The sequence below is a fragment of the Pogona vitticeps genome, chromosome 12 (genome assembly GCF_051106095.1).
Source record: "Pogona vitticeps strain Pit_001003342236 chromosome 12, PviZW2.1, whole genome shotgun sequence".
NCBI classification, from domain to species: domain Eukaryota; kingdom Metazoa; phylum Chordata; class Lepidosauria; order Squamata; family Agamidae; genus Pogona; species Pogona vitticeps.
Window position 1 is genome coordinate 8,562,891 of NC_135794.1, and position 15,139 is coordinate 8,578,029.

A 15,139-nucleotide genomic window follows, 5' to 3' on the forward strand; every position below is an offset into this window, starting at 1 on the left:
TTCCTTCCCTTTCCTTTCCTTTCCTTTCCTTTCCTTCCTTCCTTCCTTCCTTCCTTCCTTCCTTCCTTCCTTCCTTCCCTTCCTTCCTTTCCTTCCTTTCCTTTCCCTTTCCTTTCCTTTCCTTTCCTTTCCTTTCCTTCCTTCCTTCCTTCCTTTCCTTTCCTTCCTTTGCTTTCCTTCCTTCCTTCCTTCCTTCCTTCCTTCCTTCCTTCCTTCCTTCCTTCCTTCCTTCCTTCCTTCCTTCCTTCCTTCCTTCCTTTCCTTTCCTTTCCCTTTCCTTCCTTCCTTCCTTCCTTCCTTTCCTTTCCTTTCCTTTCCTTCCTTCCTTCCTTCCTTCCTTTCCTTTCCTTTCCTTTCCTTCCTTCCTTCTTCCTTCCTTCCTTCCTTCCTTCCTTCCTTCCTTCCTTCCTTCCTTTCCTTTCCTTTCCTTTGCTTTCCTTCCTTCCTTCCTTCTTTCCTTCTTTCCTTCTTTCCTTCTTTCCTTCCTTCCTTCCTTCCTTCCTTCCTTCCTTCCTTCCTTCCTTCCTTCTTCCTTCCCTTCCTTCCTTCCTTCCTTCTTCCCTTCCCTTCCTTCCCTTCCCTTCCCTTCCCTTCCTTCCCTTCCCTTCCCTTCCCTTCCCTTCCCTTCCCTTCTCCTTCCCTTCCCTTCCCTTCCCTTCTCCTTCCCTCCCTCCCTCCTTCCCTCCAGGTTTCGATTTCCCAACAGAGGGAGAAGGAGGGGAGGTGGGGAGTACCTTGGATGGGATGAGCTTCTGGGGCTGCCACCACCCCTGCCTTTCTTTCATCAGGGGAGCAGGAGGGGAAATGGCAGGACTCCGTTTCCCACAGGGGACTAGGGATGCTTCTTGGGAACCCCCTACGCCAGACGTGGGGCAACCCCACTCTCCCTCCTTTGCTTCTCATGATCCACTGTGGCCGATGATCCAGGCTGGAGGCCATCTACAGCCACCTGGACGACCAGCCATCGCAGGGATAGAAAGCCTGCGTCTCCTGGGCTCCACCTCCCAGAATCTCACCACCCCAGAGCCCTTTCCTCTCCTTCGGCTATTCATAAGTCACTTACTTGGTCAACTGGCAAAGGCCCTCAGGGTGGGTCCCGGGGATCCCCGAGTAAGCCCAGAAGTCTGCCGTCTTGATCTCCTCCTGGGATGCAATTGGTGTCCCCTTCACGACCAGAGCCTTCAGGGTGTCCACAGAGAGGCTGCAGAAGGAAAGGACCCAGAGAGGGCCTCAGAAATCGCCCCCCCCTCCGAAGAAGAAGAAGAAGAAGAAGAAGAAGAAGAAGAAGAAGAAGAAGAAGAAGAAGAAGAAGAAGAAGGAAGAGAAGAAGAAGAAGAAGAAGAAGAAGAAGAAGAAGAAGAAGAAGAAGAAGAAGAAGAAGAAGAAGAAGAAGAAGAAGCGGGGAAATTCCAGGAGCAGGGCTCCAGCAAAGACCTCCACGCGGCCGGGAGAGGATGCCGCCTTCGGCCCAGAAGGGGACCCGGGCAGAGGTTCGTGGGATGGGGCCATTCCTTGCTGCACGTAAGACGTGGGCACGCTTCCCCCATGCAGAAAGACTGCCTCCACCCCCCCAAAAAAAACCCTCCCCTCAGGCTTGCAGGTTTCCCCAAGCCTGCCCAAGGGAGGGGACGTTACCTGCAAGGGTTCCCGGGCGTCAGGTGCTGCTCCCTCAGGAACAGCCTGCGGCGACCCTTCACACGGGGGCATCTTCTGCCCCAGGGTTTGGCTGACCTGCCACAGGAGGGTGAACAGGAGCTCCGGGAACACCTTCTGGAGATCCACCTCAGAGGGCAGTCCTGAGAGGACCTCATAGATCGCACAGGTGGCCTGAGAGGGGAGGAAGAGGAAGGGAACAAGGGGTGGGGGGGGGGAGAAGAGAGACCATGTGTTACTGGGGGTCTCAGATCCTCCCCTCCTCCCCAAGGCAAGGGTTCTGGCCTCCTTGGAGCCAACCATTTCAGCGGCTCTCAGAGCAGAACAGCCGAGACGGTTTTCCCAACGTGGTCTCAAAGGATGGGCCATCCCGTGTCCCTTGGAGCGTACTTTGAGCGGTTCTTCCTCCGCATAGTCCCCGCTTTCATCAATGCTAGAGCTGGTTGTGATCCGAGGATGGAGGGATGGTTCACACACGACATCAGCTTGGCCAGGACTCGCACAGCCAGGGATGGGTCTCGATCGAAAGACCTCCACAGCTTGCCTGTCTCACTATAAGGAGAGAAGGTGGGAGTTGCAGAGATGGCCTGAGCCTGGACTTGGCCTTCAGAACCAGCAGCTTGGGCGCAAGAAGCCCCTGGTGGGTCTGCACCGCCCGGCAGTGAGAAACCAATTTCTCACAGGGCAAGGAGAAACCTTGTGTGGGGTCTCCCACCAGGACTGCATCCGTCCTTTCGATCTCAGCACCCCAGTTAAGGGACCGGGGCCTGACCCGAGAAGAAAGAAGCCTCTTCCCCCCAAGGACAGAAAGCCCTCTTTTCCCTCCAGCACCCACCTGTCAAGGGGAGGCTTCGGCGGAGGAGGTGGCCCAAGACTGTGTCCAGGTGGGAGCGGGCCATGATGCAGACAGCCTCCAGCAGGACCTCCTCCATGCCTCCCTGAGTGATGATCGGCAGGTGGCTGCAGAAAGTATCGAGGAGCTTGGGCACCTGGAAGGAGCAAGACGGGGATCCACTGGCTCAGATTTGCTCTTGTAAAGCTAATCCTCCAGATTATTTCATCATAAAAGCAATGCTTCAGTGAAGAATGGTTTTATTTCTTTATTATTCTATTTAGCAATCAGAAGGACAAAATTACTCTTCCCGCCCCCTGAAAGGAAACCGTTCTCATTTGAGCAAGTCTTAGCTTGGCTGAAGTGACTTGGAACGGAAGCCCATCTATTGGGGCCTCCAGTGAGCTCACGACCACAGCGGCGCCCCCTTGCCGCTGACCCCCCCCCGGGTTGAGGTGACAGCCCACGTGGTTTATAGAGCTGGGCCCACGTCTGGACGTGGCCAGAAAAGTCGTCCCAAGACCCCTTTGTCCAGATGAAGGGCCAACCTAGAGAAAACAACGGGGATGAATAGGAGACGAAAAGGGCCTTTTTTGGACTACAGCACCCAGAATCCCCCACCAGAGGTGGCCATGGCTCTGCTGGCTGAGAAATTCTGGATTCTGCATAATGGCAGAAGTTTACAAAAAGAACTTCAGCATCCTTTGCGCAAAGCTGAAAAGATGCAGGTGGAGATCTCTTTCTGACTTCTGCATCTCCTGCCTGGAGAAAAGGAGGGTTCCTGGCAAATGGCTACCTTGCTCTTCATGGCCTCCCCATGGTTTTGGAGGTTGGCGAGCAACCAGTAACCAGCAGCCCTGGCATAGCTGGGAATCCCTGACACGAGGTCTTCCAGGATGGCTTCGGTGAAGTCCAGCAGCTGGTCCTTCGCGAGATGGATGCTGACCACCTGCCAAAAAAAGAAAGGACAGGCTTTTTTTTCTGTAGCTCAGACCTTCTCCTTCACCAGTGAGATTTCCTGCCAGACTAAGGATGGGCAGCTCTATGCTTTTCCAAAGAGTCCTGCCCAAGGATTTTGCCCAGGGATTGCAAGAATTCTCTGCATCTTGCTCTTTCTTCCAAAACAAGGCGGCCTTGGCACTTCCCCGTGGACTCCAGCAGGTTCCCCTAGAGAACCGGAAAGGCCCCAATGTGGGCTTGGAGTTGGACAAGGACTGGAGCCTCTCCGCGAGGACACAGGACGGCTCAGGCCACCCGGATTTCATACCCAGGCACCTCATCTCAGAGATGAAGGCACTGCCAATGAGCCTGGACACTGACTCAGCTCGCTGAGAAAACAGGACTCCAACCGATTCGGGAGGTGGATGTGACCCAGGCACTTGGGAGATTCCCACCCGATCAAGGGAATCACCTTAGCCAGTCTGGCCCAAGCCCCAGACAGATCGGTGGGGACTTCTGCCTGGAGATCACAGAGGGCTGACGTCACCTCTTTTTCTTCCGCCTCCGTGATTCTCGATCCGCCTGGAAAGAAAAGAGGGTGAATCATGTTATAAAGCCTGTGCTCTCGTTTAGGTAAAGAAATGGACTGCTTTAGAAACTGACAGAAGATAGAAATCAGAAGGACATGATATAAATCTAGGATGGCACCACCTTCCTAGGGTATCAAAAAGCAAAAGACGATAAACCACTGAAGAACCATCTGATAAGGAAAGCTTTAAACTGGGTATGGACCAAGATCCGGGAAGAAAAGGACCAGAAAGTTCCTGAATGGGTCTCACCCACAGAAGCATTCACACAACCCACATTAATGGGGAAAAAGAAACTCTATTGAGATTTAGAGGTTTGTTAAAAGCGGCCTTAAGTGTGAGAGTAAGGGAAGAACTAGAAGAACAAGGCACAATACTTGATTGGTGGGCAAAAACACAAAGAGACTCAAGATGTACAAGCGATAACGCAGTCGGTTTTTGTAAGGAAAACCGCATAAGATACTTCTGAATGTAAGGGAAAAACGGATTAAAATGTGGTATCGTTATCTACCAGAATTCAAAACGCAAGATGAAATCGTTAAAGAATGTATGACAAAACGGGCCCAAAATGTGGGCCACAATATTAACTGAAAGTCAGGGTCACAAATCTGGGAAGGGAATGTTGACTAAAGAAAGGAACAAACAGAGAAGCGGACCAGGAAAAAAAAAATCGCTGACTTGCTAGTTCGGATTGGTTCGGGGTCGTCTAAACTGGAGGACCCAAAGTTTTCGGAATCAACTGATTGTGCCCGATTTCACAAACTTCCTACTCCATTTCACCCCGCCCCAGCCTGCCCCTTCCCTTCCCACTGTCCGCCACTGCTTCCCTGCCTTGTCCGGCCACCTCTCTCTTTCCTTTGGTTTTGGACTCCTAAAGTCATGAATTGGTGACACATAAAATGTCACTGGAAAGAACCAAAAAGGGCTCAAAGTGGAATTCACACCCACAGGGTCCCTCATTGTTAAAACTAACATGGGTCAACCTGGGATTCTTGGTGTCATCTCATGGCTAAACCAAATTGTTTGAAGGTCATCCTCGTCATTTTCTAAGCCCTGATTTGCAGGCTTGGGGATGAAGCCACCTCGAAGGGGCAGCGTTTTTCACCCTTGGGATCTGATGCCTTGAAGGAGCACCTTCTGCCTTCCCTGAGGATAATCCCCTTGTCTGTTTGTAAGTGGGGTCCATCTCAGCTGGAAAGAGGTTTCCCGGGGTCCTACATCCATCCAGGTTCACCTCCAGACAGGGTCACTCCAAGAACGCTAGCGGTCACAGAGTGAAGGCACCCATTGATTGGCCTTGAAGCCCTTGATCCCATCTCCCTCCACACACACATTCTCACCTTGAATATGAATAAGGCAGTTGATACACTTGGCTGCCCACTGCCGGCATGCGATGGAGTTCTCCAGGATGTAAGGGGCTAGGAAGGATACCGCGAAACCGTAGCCTTTGAAATGCTCTCCGTCCTACCAAGAAGAGAACAAAACCGATTGAAATGGCCTTGGAAGGCCTGAGGATTGGCAGAACCGACCTCTCCTCCAAGATCTGCAGCAGAAGGGATTCTCGGAGGCCTGAAACAGACCTTACAGAGAGCCTGGTCATTGACGGGAATCGCATGTTCATCTTGCCAAGAGGCGAAGGAGGTGGCCTTCCTGTGTTTGTGAAAGCCAACTTCCAAGGGAACCCTCCTTGCCTTTGGAAGGCCAGTCCCCAAACCAAGCAAGCTCGTCTGCATCGTCCCAGAGGGGAAAGGAGCTCTGGATCAGGCCTGCCCACAGCCCTTGGGGCCGCCTTCTTGTCCAGGCTTGGGACACATCAGGCTGGCATAGGTGGGAAGAGAAGTGGGGAGGAGAGCCACAGCCAGCCCGGGTCCAAGGTGAGCCCACCTGGCTGTACAGCCCCTGCTGTGGGAGGTGCTACCGGGAGGGGAGTGAGTGTCAATCGAGGAGAAGACAGTCCTAGTGGAGACCCAGGGTGGTCGCCAGACTCTCGTCTCCTCTGAGACGTCTGTTCTGCAAAGTCACTTCTGCTCTTTGGTGCTGATTGAGAAGGAAACCATTCATTGCTCGTTTCTTGGACACCATCAATGATTTCCTTCACTCTGAAAATGCACACCCACCCCACCCCAAGACCAAAGGCATGAAGCCTGATGGGCATCGGATGGAAGGGAACCAGATGGACGTGCATATCACCACATCAGCAGAGCAGAAATGGCCTCTACGCATCGAAAGAAAGGCATTCCCTTCTATAGACACACTCAAGCCGAGTTCTCTCATGCTTGTCCCATCTGATCCGATGGCCGAGCCCACGCAGGAGAAGATGAAATCCTTATTCTAGAGAAGCCCCCGGGCTGGGAAAGGCTGGCCTAAAGTCATGGAGCCCAAGTCCAAAGACGCCAAGGAGAGGGAGAGTTTTGCCTCTTTCCGGGGAGCCTTCCTGAATATCGGGACTCGTCCCACAGGGTCTTCTGGTCGGCCAGCAAGAGGAGGAGGAGGAGGCGGGAGGAAGAGGAGGAGGACTCACCGGAAGACGAAAGCTGGCCTGGAAGGGAGCCAGAACCTGGAAGCTGGCCTGCAGGGCCCTCTCTCGGCTCCCCTCACACTCCAGGAACCAGGGCTCGATCGGCTGGAGGCCAAGCAAGAACACAGACCCGTTTATGAGACCTCTCTGAGGGGCAAACCTTTCTCATTTTACAAACCTATTCTGCTTTTCTTTGAGATATCCCTCAGCCGGATGGGAGCCACGTAGCCCATCTGGCTGCCAAACACAGCTGGTCATTCATGGCCCGGTGGGTGAAATGTGGAAATGGTGAGAGAGAGGGAAGGCTCCCCCCCCCCCCGATCTACATGTTGTGGATCATCCCTCCTTCGAGCACTCCCGGAGAGCTCAGGGGTTCAGGGCTCTGGCTGTGGAAGTGAGAGGTGGGGAGTTCGATTCCCCACTCGGCCTCCTCGAGGAGGGCCCAGACTTAGGCCTCCCTTCCGGCTCGGCCGTTCTAAGAGGCAACATCACTTCGCTCTTGAGGAAAGCTTTCGTGTCTGAGAGATCAGTCTGGGCGATGCAGACTGGCTGGGACAGGTGGAGAGGAGGGCCACGAGGGTGATCCGGGGACCGAAAACCAAGCCCTGTGAGGAAAGACGGAAGAAACTGGGCATGGTTAACCTTGAGGAAAGAAGGCCGAGAGGTGGTCACACCCAGGAGGGGCAGGAGGGGTTCTCAGTCATGCCAATGCGCATCAGCACGTAAGGGGATGATGGACTCAAGGGACAGGAAACCAGATTCCTGTCGAACGATGGAACCAAGGAGCCGGCCGAGCGCTCCGACACTGGAGGCCCTCCAGAGAAAGTTGGACAGCTGCGTGTCAGATCTAGTTTGATCCTATAGAAATACTGAAATGATCTGATGGGGACAATTCAGACAATATGGTAATTACAGATTATCCTCAATTTACTGTATAGTTTGACCATGAAATTGGCAAAGTTTCTGCAATACTGAATGTAAATGCCAATCCAGGGGATTTCCTTTGGGGTTTATGCTTACCTGGAACATGACATCAATCCTCTCTGTGGTTGGCTCTTCTGTAACGAGGACCTCGAAGAGTTTCCCCCTGGCCTCAACGGATCTGGTGTACATGAGCTGAAAGGACAATCCAGGGAGTGAGGCCCGAGAGCTACACCGTTCCCCTGACGCCATGGGCTCCTCATAAACCAGGGGGTGGGCAAAGCGAGGCCCAGCAAAGAGTGGAAACAAACAGACATTGACCGCACAATGACATTAGGCTGTTTTAGAGGCCTTGGCGGTTAAAAAAAAAAAAAAGCAAAGCGACGTTTCAGCCTTCTATCCTCTTCTATATTGCATCCTCCTATGCAATAGGATGTTTCGGGAAAGCTCCCATCAGAGGTTAAAAAGGAAGACCTAGAAGAAAACCTGCCTGACATACCTCGATGTTGGACGCATCCTGTTCATCATTTGCTATCCTTTTAAGACGCTCCAGGGGAGGGAGGAGAAAGAGGCTCTTGATGACTCCGTCCAGCATTTCCCGGAGAGCTTCCACTGGCAGGCGCGGCTTGAGGTGGCTAGCAGAAGGAACGTAGATTGAGAATCCAGACAGAGGTTTACAAAGGTCCCAGGCAGAAAGGCAGCCCAAATCTCAGGCTGGCTCTTTCTCATTCTGATCTACATGTGAGAGCATTGTGACAAGAAATCAGACTGCGTCTGCCTCTGTATAATCATTGGCGAGTGGGCAGGGCAAGGACAGCAGCTTTGGAGGACTGTGTCTCTGGAGGGAAACCCTGTGGCCTTGAAGCCAGCTGGCAGCCTCACTTCCCTGCCCGTCTCGTGCCCGTCAACCAAACGCACTGACAGGGGAGCCCCCCTGTCACATCGAAGAGCCGCCCCCGCCCCACACCAGTTGCTGCCTGAGGGAGGCCTCCCTAGCCCAGCTGGCCTCTCCGTTGCCTATCGATAACTTACCTCAGGGAGACTAAGGCCGAGATGGTTGCTGGGAGAAGGGAGCTTCTCAGGTTTTCGAGGCGCTCCGTCCCAAGAAAGGCCTGAAGACCCCCGTGGTGGTGGTGGTGGTGGTGGTGGTGGAAGGAGCAAAGAAGAAGGAGAAACAAGAAGGAGGGGGAGGAGAGATGAGGGTTTCATCCACTCAACAGAGGATACGACCAAAATGCTTTCTAAAATCGCCCAGAAGGGGGTTGAAGGTGCTTTCCTGAGGGGGGGTCCCATCTTTTCCACGGACAGCCATTCCCCGAGGTGTTGGGGCAACAACCGTTCTGAGCAGAGCTGCCGGCTGGACGCTTTGCTCCCAAGGAGACCCCTCCCCAAAGAGCGGGTGGGGCTCTCGTGGTGGAAGCCCTCCAAGAAGGGTCTCCCTCATGGAGCTTCCAAAAGTCTCCTTTGTGCCACGAGGAAGACCCCCCCCCGGGTCTGAAGAGACGCCCCCTCCCTCTTCTGGGCTTTCTGGGAACCCCACCGGACCCTTCGGGTGTCCCACACACCCCCCCCACGTTGCTTACCAACAAAGCCTCCAAGAGCTCTTTTTTGCAGCCCAGCTGGAAGTTCCCGTCCTGGGCTTCAGAGATGGCTTTGCAGATGCTGGCGACGCTCTCGCAGAAGAGCAGCTTCAGGTGGGTGTCCTGTCTTGCCTAAAAGAACCCAATGGTCATCATCCTCCTCCTTTGGTACTGGTACCAAATGTATGTCTACAATCTGCTTGTTTAACTTCCCTCAGCAGGGAGATCATGAACCTGGGGGCAGCCCCTGAGAAGGCTTCCTCTTGCCTCCCCACCAGATTCGCCTCGAACGATGGCGAGTCTCTCTCAGAAAAGATCAAACCCGAGAGAAGGATGTGGTTCAAAGAGCCTCGCCCAAAGTCAGGAAGGATTTCGTTCAAGACTCTGCGAAACCACCAGCCACAGAAACCGCAGTGAGCAGACACGAATTCCACGGGGGTGGGAAGGAACCCCTTTTAAGGAATTCTGTCGGCCTATCAAGCTGATTTCTCTCGGGTCCCTCCACCTCAAGAAAGAAGCCTCCTCAAAGGGTTGATCGTGTGAGGATCCTTTCGCAGTCCTGCCGCCTTCCGAGAGCCAGCATGCTATAGCCAGTTGAGTTTGGAACGGGGCTCAGATCGCGGCCTGGCCCTGGGAACTCGCGAGCGGGAGTCAACCCTGGAGGCCTTCAAGAGCCAACTGGACAACCCTCGGTCGGATCTGCTTGGATTCAGATTCCTGCCTCGAGCAGAGGGTTGGACTCGATGGCCTCCCAACTCCAGGATTCCAGGATTCCAGGGTGAGCTTGGTGTGAACGTCTCCCACCCTCTGGAAGCGGCACGAGGGCTGCCATCCAGAAGCGACTGGACAGGGCAACAACAATAGCAAGCCCTCCCCCCGCCCGGTTCATGCCATCTGGTGGCATCTCTCTAGGATTCCTCAAGTGGGGGGAGGAGTTGATCATCATCATCATCATCATCATCATCATCATCATCATCATCATCATCATCATCATAGTAGGACAAGAGATTCCACTAGGGGAAATGCCACATATGAATAGGGGCCCTAGCAGGGGCCCTCCATCCTGCTTCCACTTCAAGGGGAAAAATTCGGACACGGAGGTGCCCCATCACACCCTCAGATCTGCGACAGCTTACCTGGCTCTCAATTTTGACTCCCAGGACCTGAAAAATAAAATGGAGAAACTGACCTCTTTGCACAAGCCTAGAAAGGCAGCTGGCCTTTTTTAAATTTATTTTTGAAAATGTTAAGGACACAGGCCTTGGGCCAGGGGATAAATGGCTTTGCTATGCAAATGGCGCAGAATCATCAGAGGGGTTTCCCCCTCAATGGTCTGGATTTTTCTTGAATGGTTCTGAATGGAAAAAGCCCAAAACTGAATGTTTCTTGGCAGATGTCACCTCTTCCTTGCTAGGAAGGAGGGAAGTGAGATTTTGGGATTGAGACAGGCATTTAAGAGAGACATCAATTCTCTCTCTCTCTCTCTCTCTCTCTTTCTCTCTCTCTCATTCTTTCTTTCTCTTTGTTTTGGCTCCCAGAAAGAGATTTCCTCAGAGCCAGATGCCTAGACAATCCAAGATGAGCACTGAAAGTGGCCACTCATGAAACAAAACCTACAAAATGCAGGGGATGAAGGTGAGGGAAATCAGCTACTATGGCAACCAGACATCTTTCACCACTTGAGGAGCACCACTTCTGAATAGGAGCTAAGCGTCTTATCTGCTTCAGTTCTCAGTGAGGCAAGAAAAGGCTAATGGCAGCACCCTGAGACACACAAGCTGCAATGTGGCACCTGAATTTTAGGGCAGGTCACTTTGGCTGGTTTCTGGAGTACAGTGAACTCCCTCTCTTCCATTCCCACCCCTCCCCACAGCGACCTGCTCCCTCCGTGGCCCATTTCACCAGAATCCAACCCTCCGACCCCCTTCTACTTCTTACCTGGAAGCTCATCCTATAAAGGTCAAGGACTTTCTTCAGGATCTCTGCCTCCCCACTCTTCAACAGGAACTCTTTGGGGGCCCGGATGGCAACCCGGCTGTAGGCCAGGATCAGGGTCTTAAGGAGGTGCCCTCGCCTGCCAGTCTTGTAATCCTAAGTAGGCAACAGAAAGGGGTGTTTTGGCAAGGTGGCAGCTGCTACCTTATCATCTGTTTGTCTGTCTGTCTCTCTCTGCCCGTTTCCCTCTTCTGTCCCTTCTTTGATCGCCATGGCAGCAGGATTGATTTGGTTTTATCAAATTACTTATGTCCTGTGATCTGGGGGTGAGTGGGGGAAGGCGGACTGACTTTCCACCATTAAAAATGCTTCAGGATTGTATGCTTAACTTCACTTTTTGGGTGTTGGAAACAATCCAGCACTCCACCTGTCTCATCTGCAGAAGCCCAGGGGCTGAAATCCTGTTGAGCAGCTCCGCAGGCACAATGATTCTGTGCACAAATCGACTGCAGAAGATGCCGCTTGGTGACAGGCTTCTCTTGCCAATTTTGGGGTTCTGCACCCTGAAATTGCCATCAAGCAGCAGCAATGGGCTCATAATGAGCAGGGATTTGCCACCAATGATAATGATGTCATCCCCAGGTGCAGGTGGAGCTGCCCAACAGGAATTCAGCCACGGAATGCACTGCTGAGTCGTATGTCAACACTTAGGTAAATCCCATCAGTTGAGCAAACCTCCTCATTCTGCAGCCAGCGATCCCATGGAATGTGAAGATGAATGGCTGGCATCAGAGGAGGCTCAGTCTCCAGTTTTAGATCCCGTTGAATCCAGGGTGGCTTATTTTAGAGTTGGCATCGACCTGCTGGCCCCGTCCACTGGCTTACCTTATGGTGGGTGAGGAGGGCAGACAACCCCATCTTGAGATCCACGCCAGCTCTGCAGTCATCCAAGGTGGCCAGGGTCAGATCTAAATGGTCCAGCGCAGCAAAGGAAAGGATTTCGGCAACTTTCTGTAAGGGCGGGTGGGGGGGGAGAGGGGACCGAGAGAGAGAGAAAGATTGGAGAAGGGATGCTGATGTGAGAAATGACTCGACCAGAGAAGCCGCTTGTGCTTCAGTGGAGAAGGATCTCCATGTTTGCCCCTGCCCAGTTTCTGAGACTTGATCTGTGAGCCATTCAAGAAACTGGATTAGATCTCCCCGTTTGGAAGGGAGGGAAGACCACCCCTAGCACACTGTCATGTTCCTGACTCTGTGGCATCCTAGCACAGCCAGGTGCTCTTCACTCCCTTGCAATGTTGTGGAGGGTTTCAACTTAAGAGAGGTAGAAAAACCTTCTTGGTTGAAGAGCAGGGCGTCCATCTATTAAGAAGCCGCCACCGTCCCCCCCCCCAAAGGACAAAAGAGACGCCAGGTGGGTACAGAACTCTGAAGGCTGCCCTGAATCGCTAGAGACTCACCTCTTTCTCGGCTGCTTCCAAATAATTGGCGCTCTCAATCAAACGCTCCAGCCAGTGCAGGACGTACGTGCGGTCCGCGCAGCAGGCCAGTGACAAGCCCAGGACTTGATAGAGGACGCTCTGAAAGAGAAGGAGGGGTAGACCGGGGGGGGAGGTTTCAGTCGAACAATCGGACACCTGTCTAGGTCTTTGGGTCGGTGGTCCTTCACTGGAGGCCGTCCAGCAGAGGCTGGACAACTCCGGCCGAAATCCGGTTGCTTGGTGTGGAAAGTGGCCCTCGAGAACGCCCGCTGAAGCAACAGAATCCTGAGGGAGGCGTCGACCCATCCCACCCCCGCCCATTCAAGGGGCCTCCACCAGGGCGACTTCCTAGGCGAAGCAACAGGATTTCCGCCACTATGTTCTGCACCAGCTGCTTTGGACGAATGTTGGCTGAGAGGGACTGAGGTCTCCCCCAGGTTGCAGCAGCTTTCCACGCTCGGGGGAGAAGCTGAGGGGCCACAGGACTGCAGTTTTTACGAGAAACGGGGGAACGAACCTTTTCAAGGGACCCGTCCGCATAGCTGCCCATCTGATCTTCCAGGGCTAAGATCAGGTTCTTGGTCCACCTGTCGTCCTCCATGGTCTTCAGGGACCTCCTCAGGAACTAAGGGGGAGAGCATGAATGAATCCAGACATTTGGTTCACGAGGGCCTCGACGTCTGCTCCTAAGACTCCACTCCTGCCCTTTCCCCTGCCCAAATGCCTTAAAAATGTCCTTGGAAAACCACTTCTTAAAGAAATGGAGACTATGACTTCCCACAGGAGCTGAGGGGAAAAGGGGCTAAGCACTCTCTTCACCTAGTCTAAAGCCAATAGGCTGCCAAACCGGAGAGCCAAAATGGACCAGCTTGGTCTCCGAGTCAAACACTGGGGGAGGACGGTTCTCCGCTGTGTCCTACGTCGTCTACACCTGTCTGTCCTTCTTCCCATTTGCTGCCCAGGGCATCTGACTTCACAGGCTCTTCCTTTTTGCCCCTCAGGCTAATGGAGACCCCCCCCCGCCCCCAGCCTGGTCTGTCGAAGAGATCCCTCTTCTCCCTCCAGCCAGTTCCTGGTCGAAGAAGAGCAGAACCTCACCTGCAGAAGCTTCTGCTGCCACTCAGGTTGGCTTCCTCTGGTGCCTTCTGGAAGGAAAAGAGGACATCGTTGTACCAACTCAATTGGGACGGGGGTGGGTGGGGGTGGGTGTGGTGTAGAGTTTGGGACCGTATTTTTCAAAAGTAGTGCTTGAGCCATGACTTCTTGAAATGGAATCTGTTGGTCATCCCTCACTGTTTAAAGAGGAACGTCCTACTAACGTACTCTTACAAATAGGCAAAAACCTCCCTCTTACAGACCCCCAGGCAGGATTTTGAAAGGCATCTCTAAATATAATTGGCTACATGTGAAAAAAGGAGGCAAAAGTAATGCTGTTTACCAATTGTGGTGCTATTTCACAAGAATAACATTTCCTTACTATCCCTCAAACTAGCCGAGGATGGTCAACATCATCACTTGGAACACATGACTTTCACACTCTAGGTGTGTCATGCACAAGGTGTAGACATTTTTCACAATCTTTCAAGTACCAAATGGTAGGAAAATCAGTCCTGTTTTTATTGTCTGTGCCCTGTTTTTGTGTGTACCATATTAGTAAACATCGTGATCTTTACATATAGACTCAATATATATAGAGAGAGAAAATTACAATATTCCGACATCACCAAAATGACTAAAGTTCTCTGACATATTAATAGAATCCATGTAAAAATACAAATAGAAAATGAATGTATGTTACAAAAGTAACATAACTATTTCCTTACTGATTCCTTTATGAATTTGAAAACTGCTCAGAGACTTTAAGCCACCCATGCCTGCCAGAACCTATATAGAGGTCCGCCTGCTTTGTGTACGTCCCTTTGGGGGGGGGGGCTGTCTAGGGAAGCACTTCAGAACTGGGGCAAAAGGTCTGAAAAGGCAAACCTACTTTTGGATTGCTAGGTGCTCCTGAATTCGTCCAGGAAAAAATCCAAAATCAGGTGAACGGATAAAACGAATGTCAGGAACTTTAGAAAAATAGAAGCAAGATCAAGGGGCCTTCTGGAAGACAGCGCTATTCCTCGGATAGCTTGCAAAGTGAAGCGCAGCACTTTTAAGATTTTGAGAGGGGCCGGGGGGGCGGGAAAGCATTTCACCATGAAACCTCCTGTCAGGCACCCATCGGGCGACCTACCTGCCTGGCAATATCCCCAAAGCGCTGGGATTTGCTGCGCCCACAGATGAACGATGGCCTCGTGGATGTCAGCTCGCAGGGCGTGCAGAAGCTGGAGAGCCCAGAAGCCTCTTTGGCTCCCGGAGGAGGACAATACCTGTAGGCAGGAGAGGAGACATGAGAAAGGAGGGCCCCCGAAGGAGAAGCCAGGACTCACCCATCCATCTCTAACTGCCAGCAGCTCAGATTCAGGAGCAGTTCCTCTCCTGGAAATAGGCATCGCCCTCCCGAGAGGAGGGGGGGTCCCAGGGACCCATTGGCGCCTTCTCTGCTCGGTCCATTTCCTATCCGGGGTGTGTCTGTCCTGCGCTGGGCGACATCCCGGCCTTGAAGAGGATGCTCAAAGCAAGGCTGCTCCCTGAAGCCTCGGAGGGCATCCTCTCGTCAGGCTCTGGTGGCAACGAGGCCACCCTTCGTGCCA

General features: G+C 52.8%; 1 protein-coding gene across 1 annotated transcript in view; it reads right to left on the reverse strand.

Moving 5' to 3' along the window:
• The window catches only part of LOC140702436 (maestro heat-like repeat-containing protein family member 2B), a 30,566-nt gene that overhangs the window by 1,831 nt on the left and 13,596 nt on the right, over positions 1-15,139 (reverse strand). The window contains 18 exon segments of the mRNA XM_078381051.1: positions 1,064-1,201; positions 1,636-1,694; positions 1,696-1,827; positions 2,044-2,108; positions 2,111-2,299; positions 2,489-2,642; positions 3,282-3,434; positions 3,897-4,006; positions 5,352-5,475; positions 6,533-6,634; positions 7,550-7,747; positions 10,167-10,193; positions 10,969-11,121; positions 11,851-11,976; positions 12,426-12,545; positions 12,964-13,071; positions 13,545-13,591; positions 14,680-14,815. Coding sequence (XP_078237177.1) covers positions 1,064-1,201; positions 1,636-1,694; positions 1,696-1,827; positions 2,044-2,108; positions 2,111-2,299; positions 2,489-2,642; positions 3,282-3,434; positions 3,897-4,006; positions 5,352-5,475; positions 6,533-6,634; positions 7,550-7,747; positions 10,167-10,193; positions 10,969-11,121; positions 11,851-11,976; positions 12,426-12,545; positions 12,964-13,071; positions 13,545-13,591; positions 14,680-14,815 — 2,141 coding nt within the window.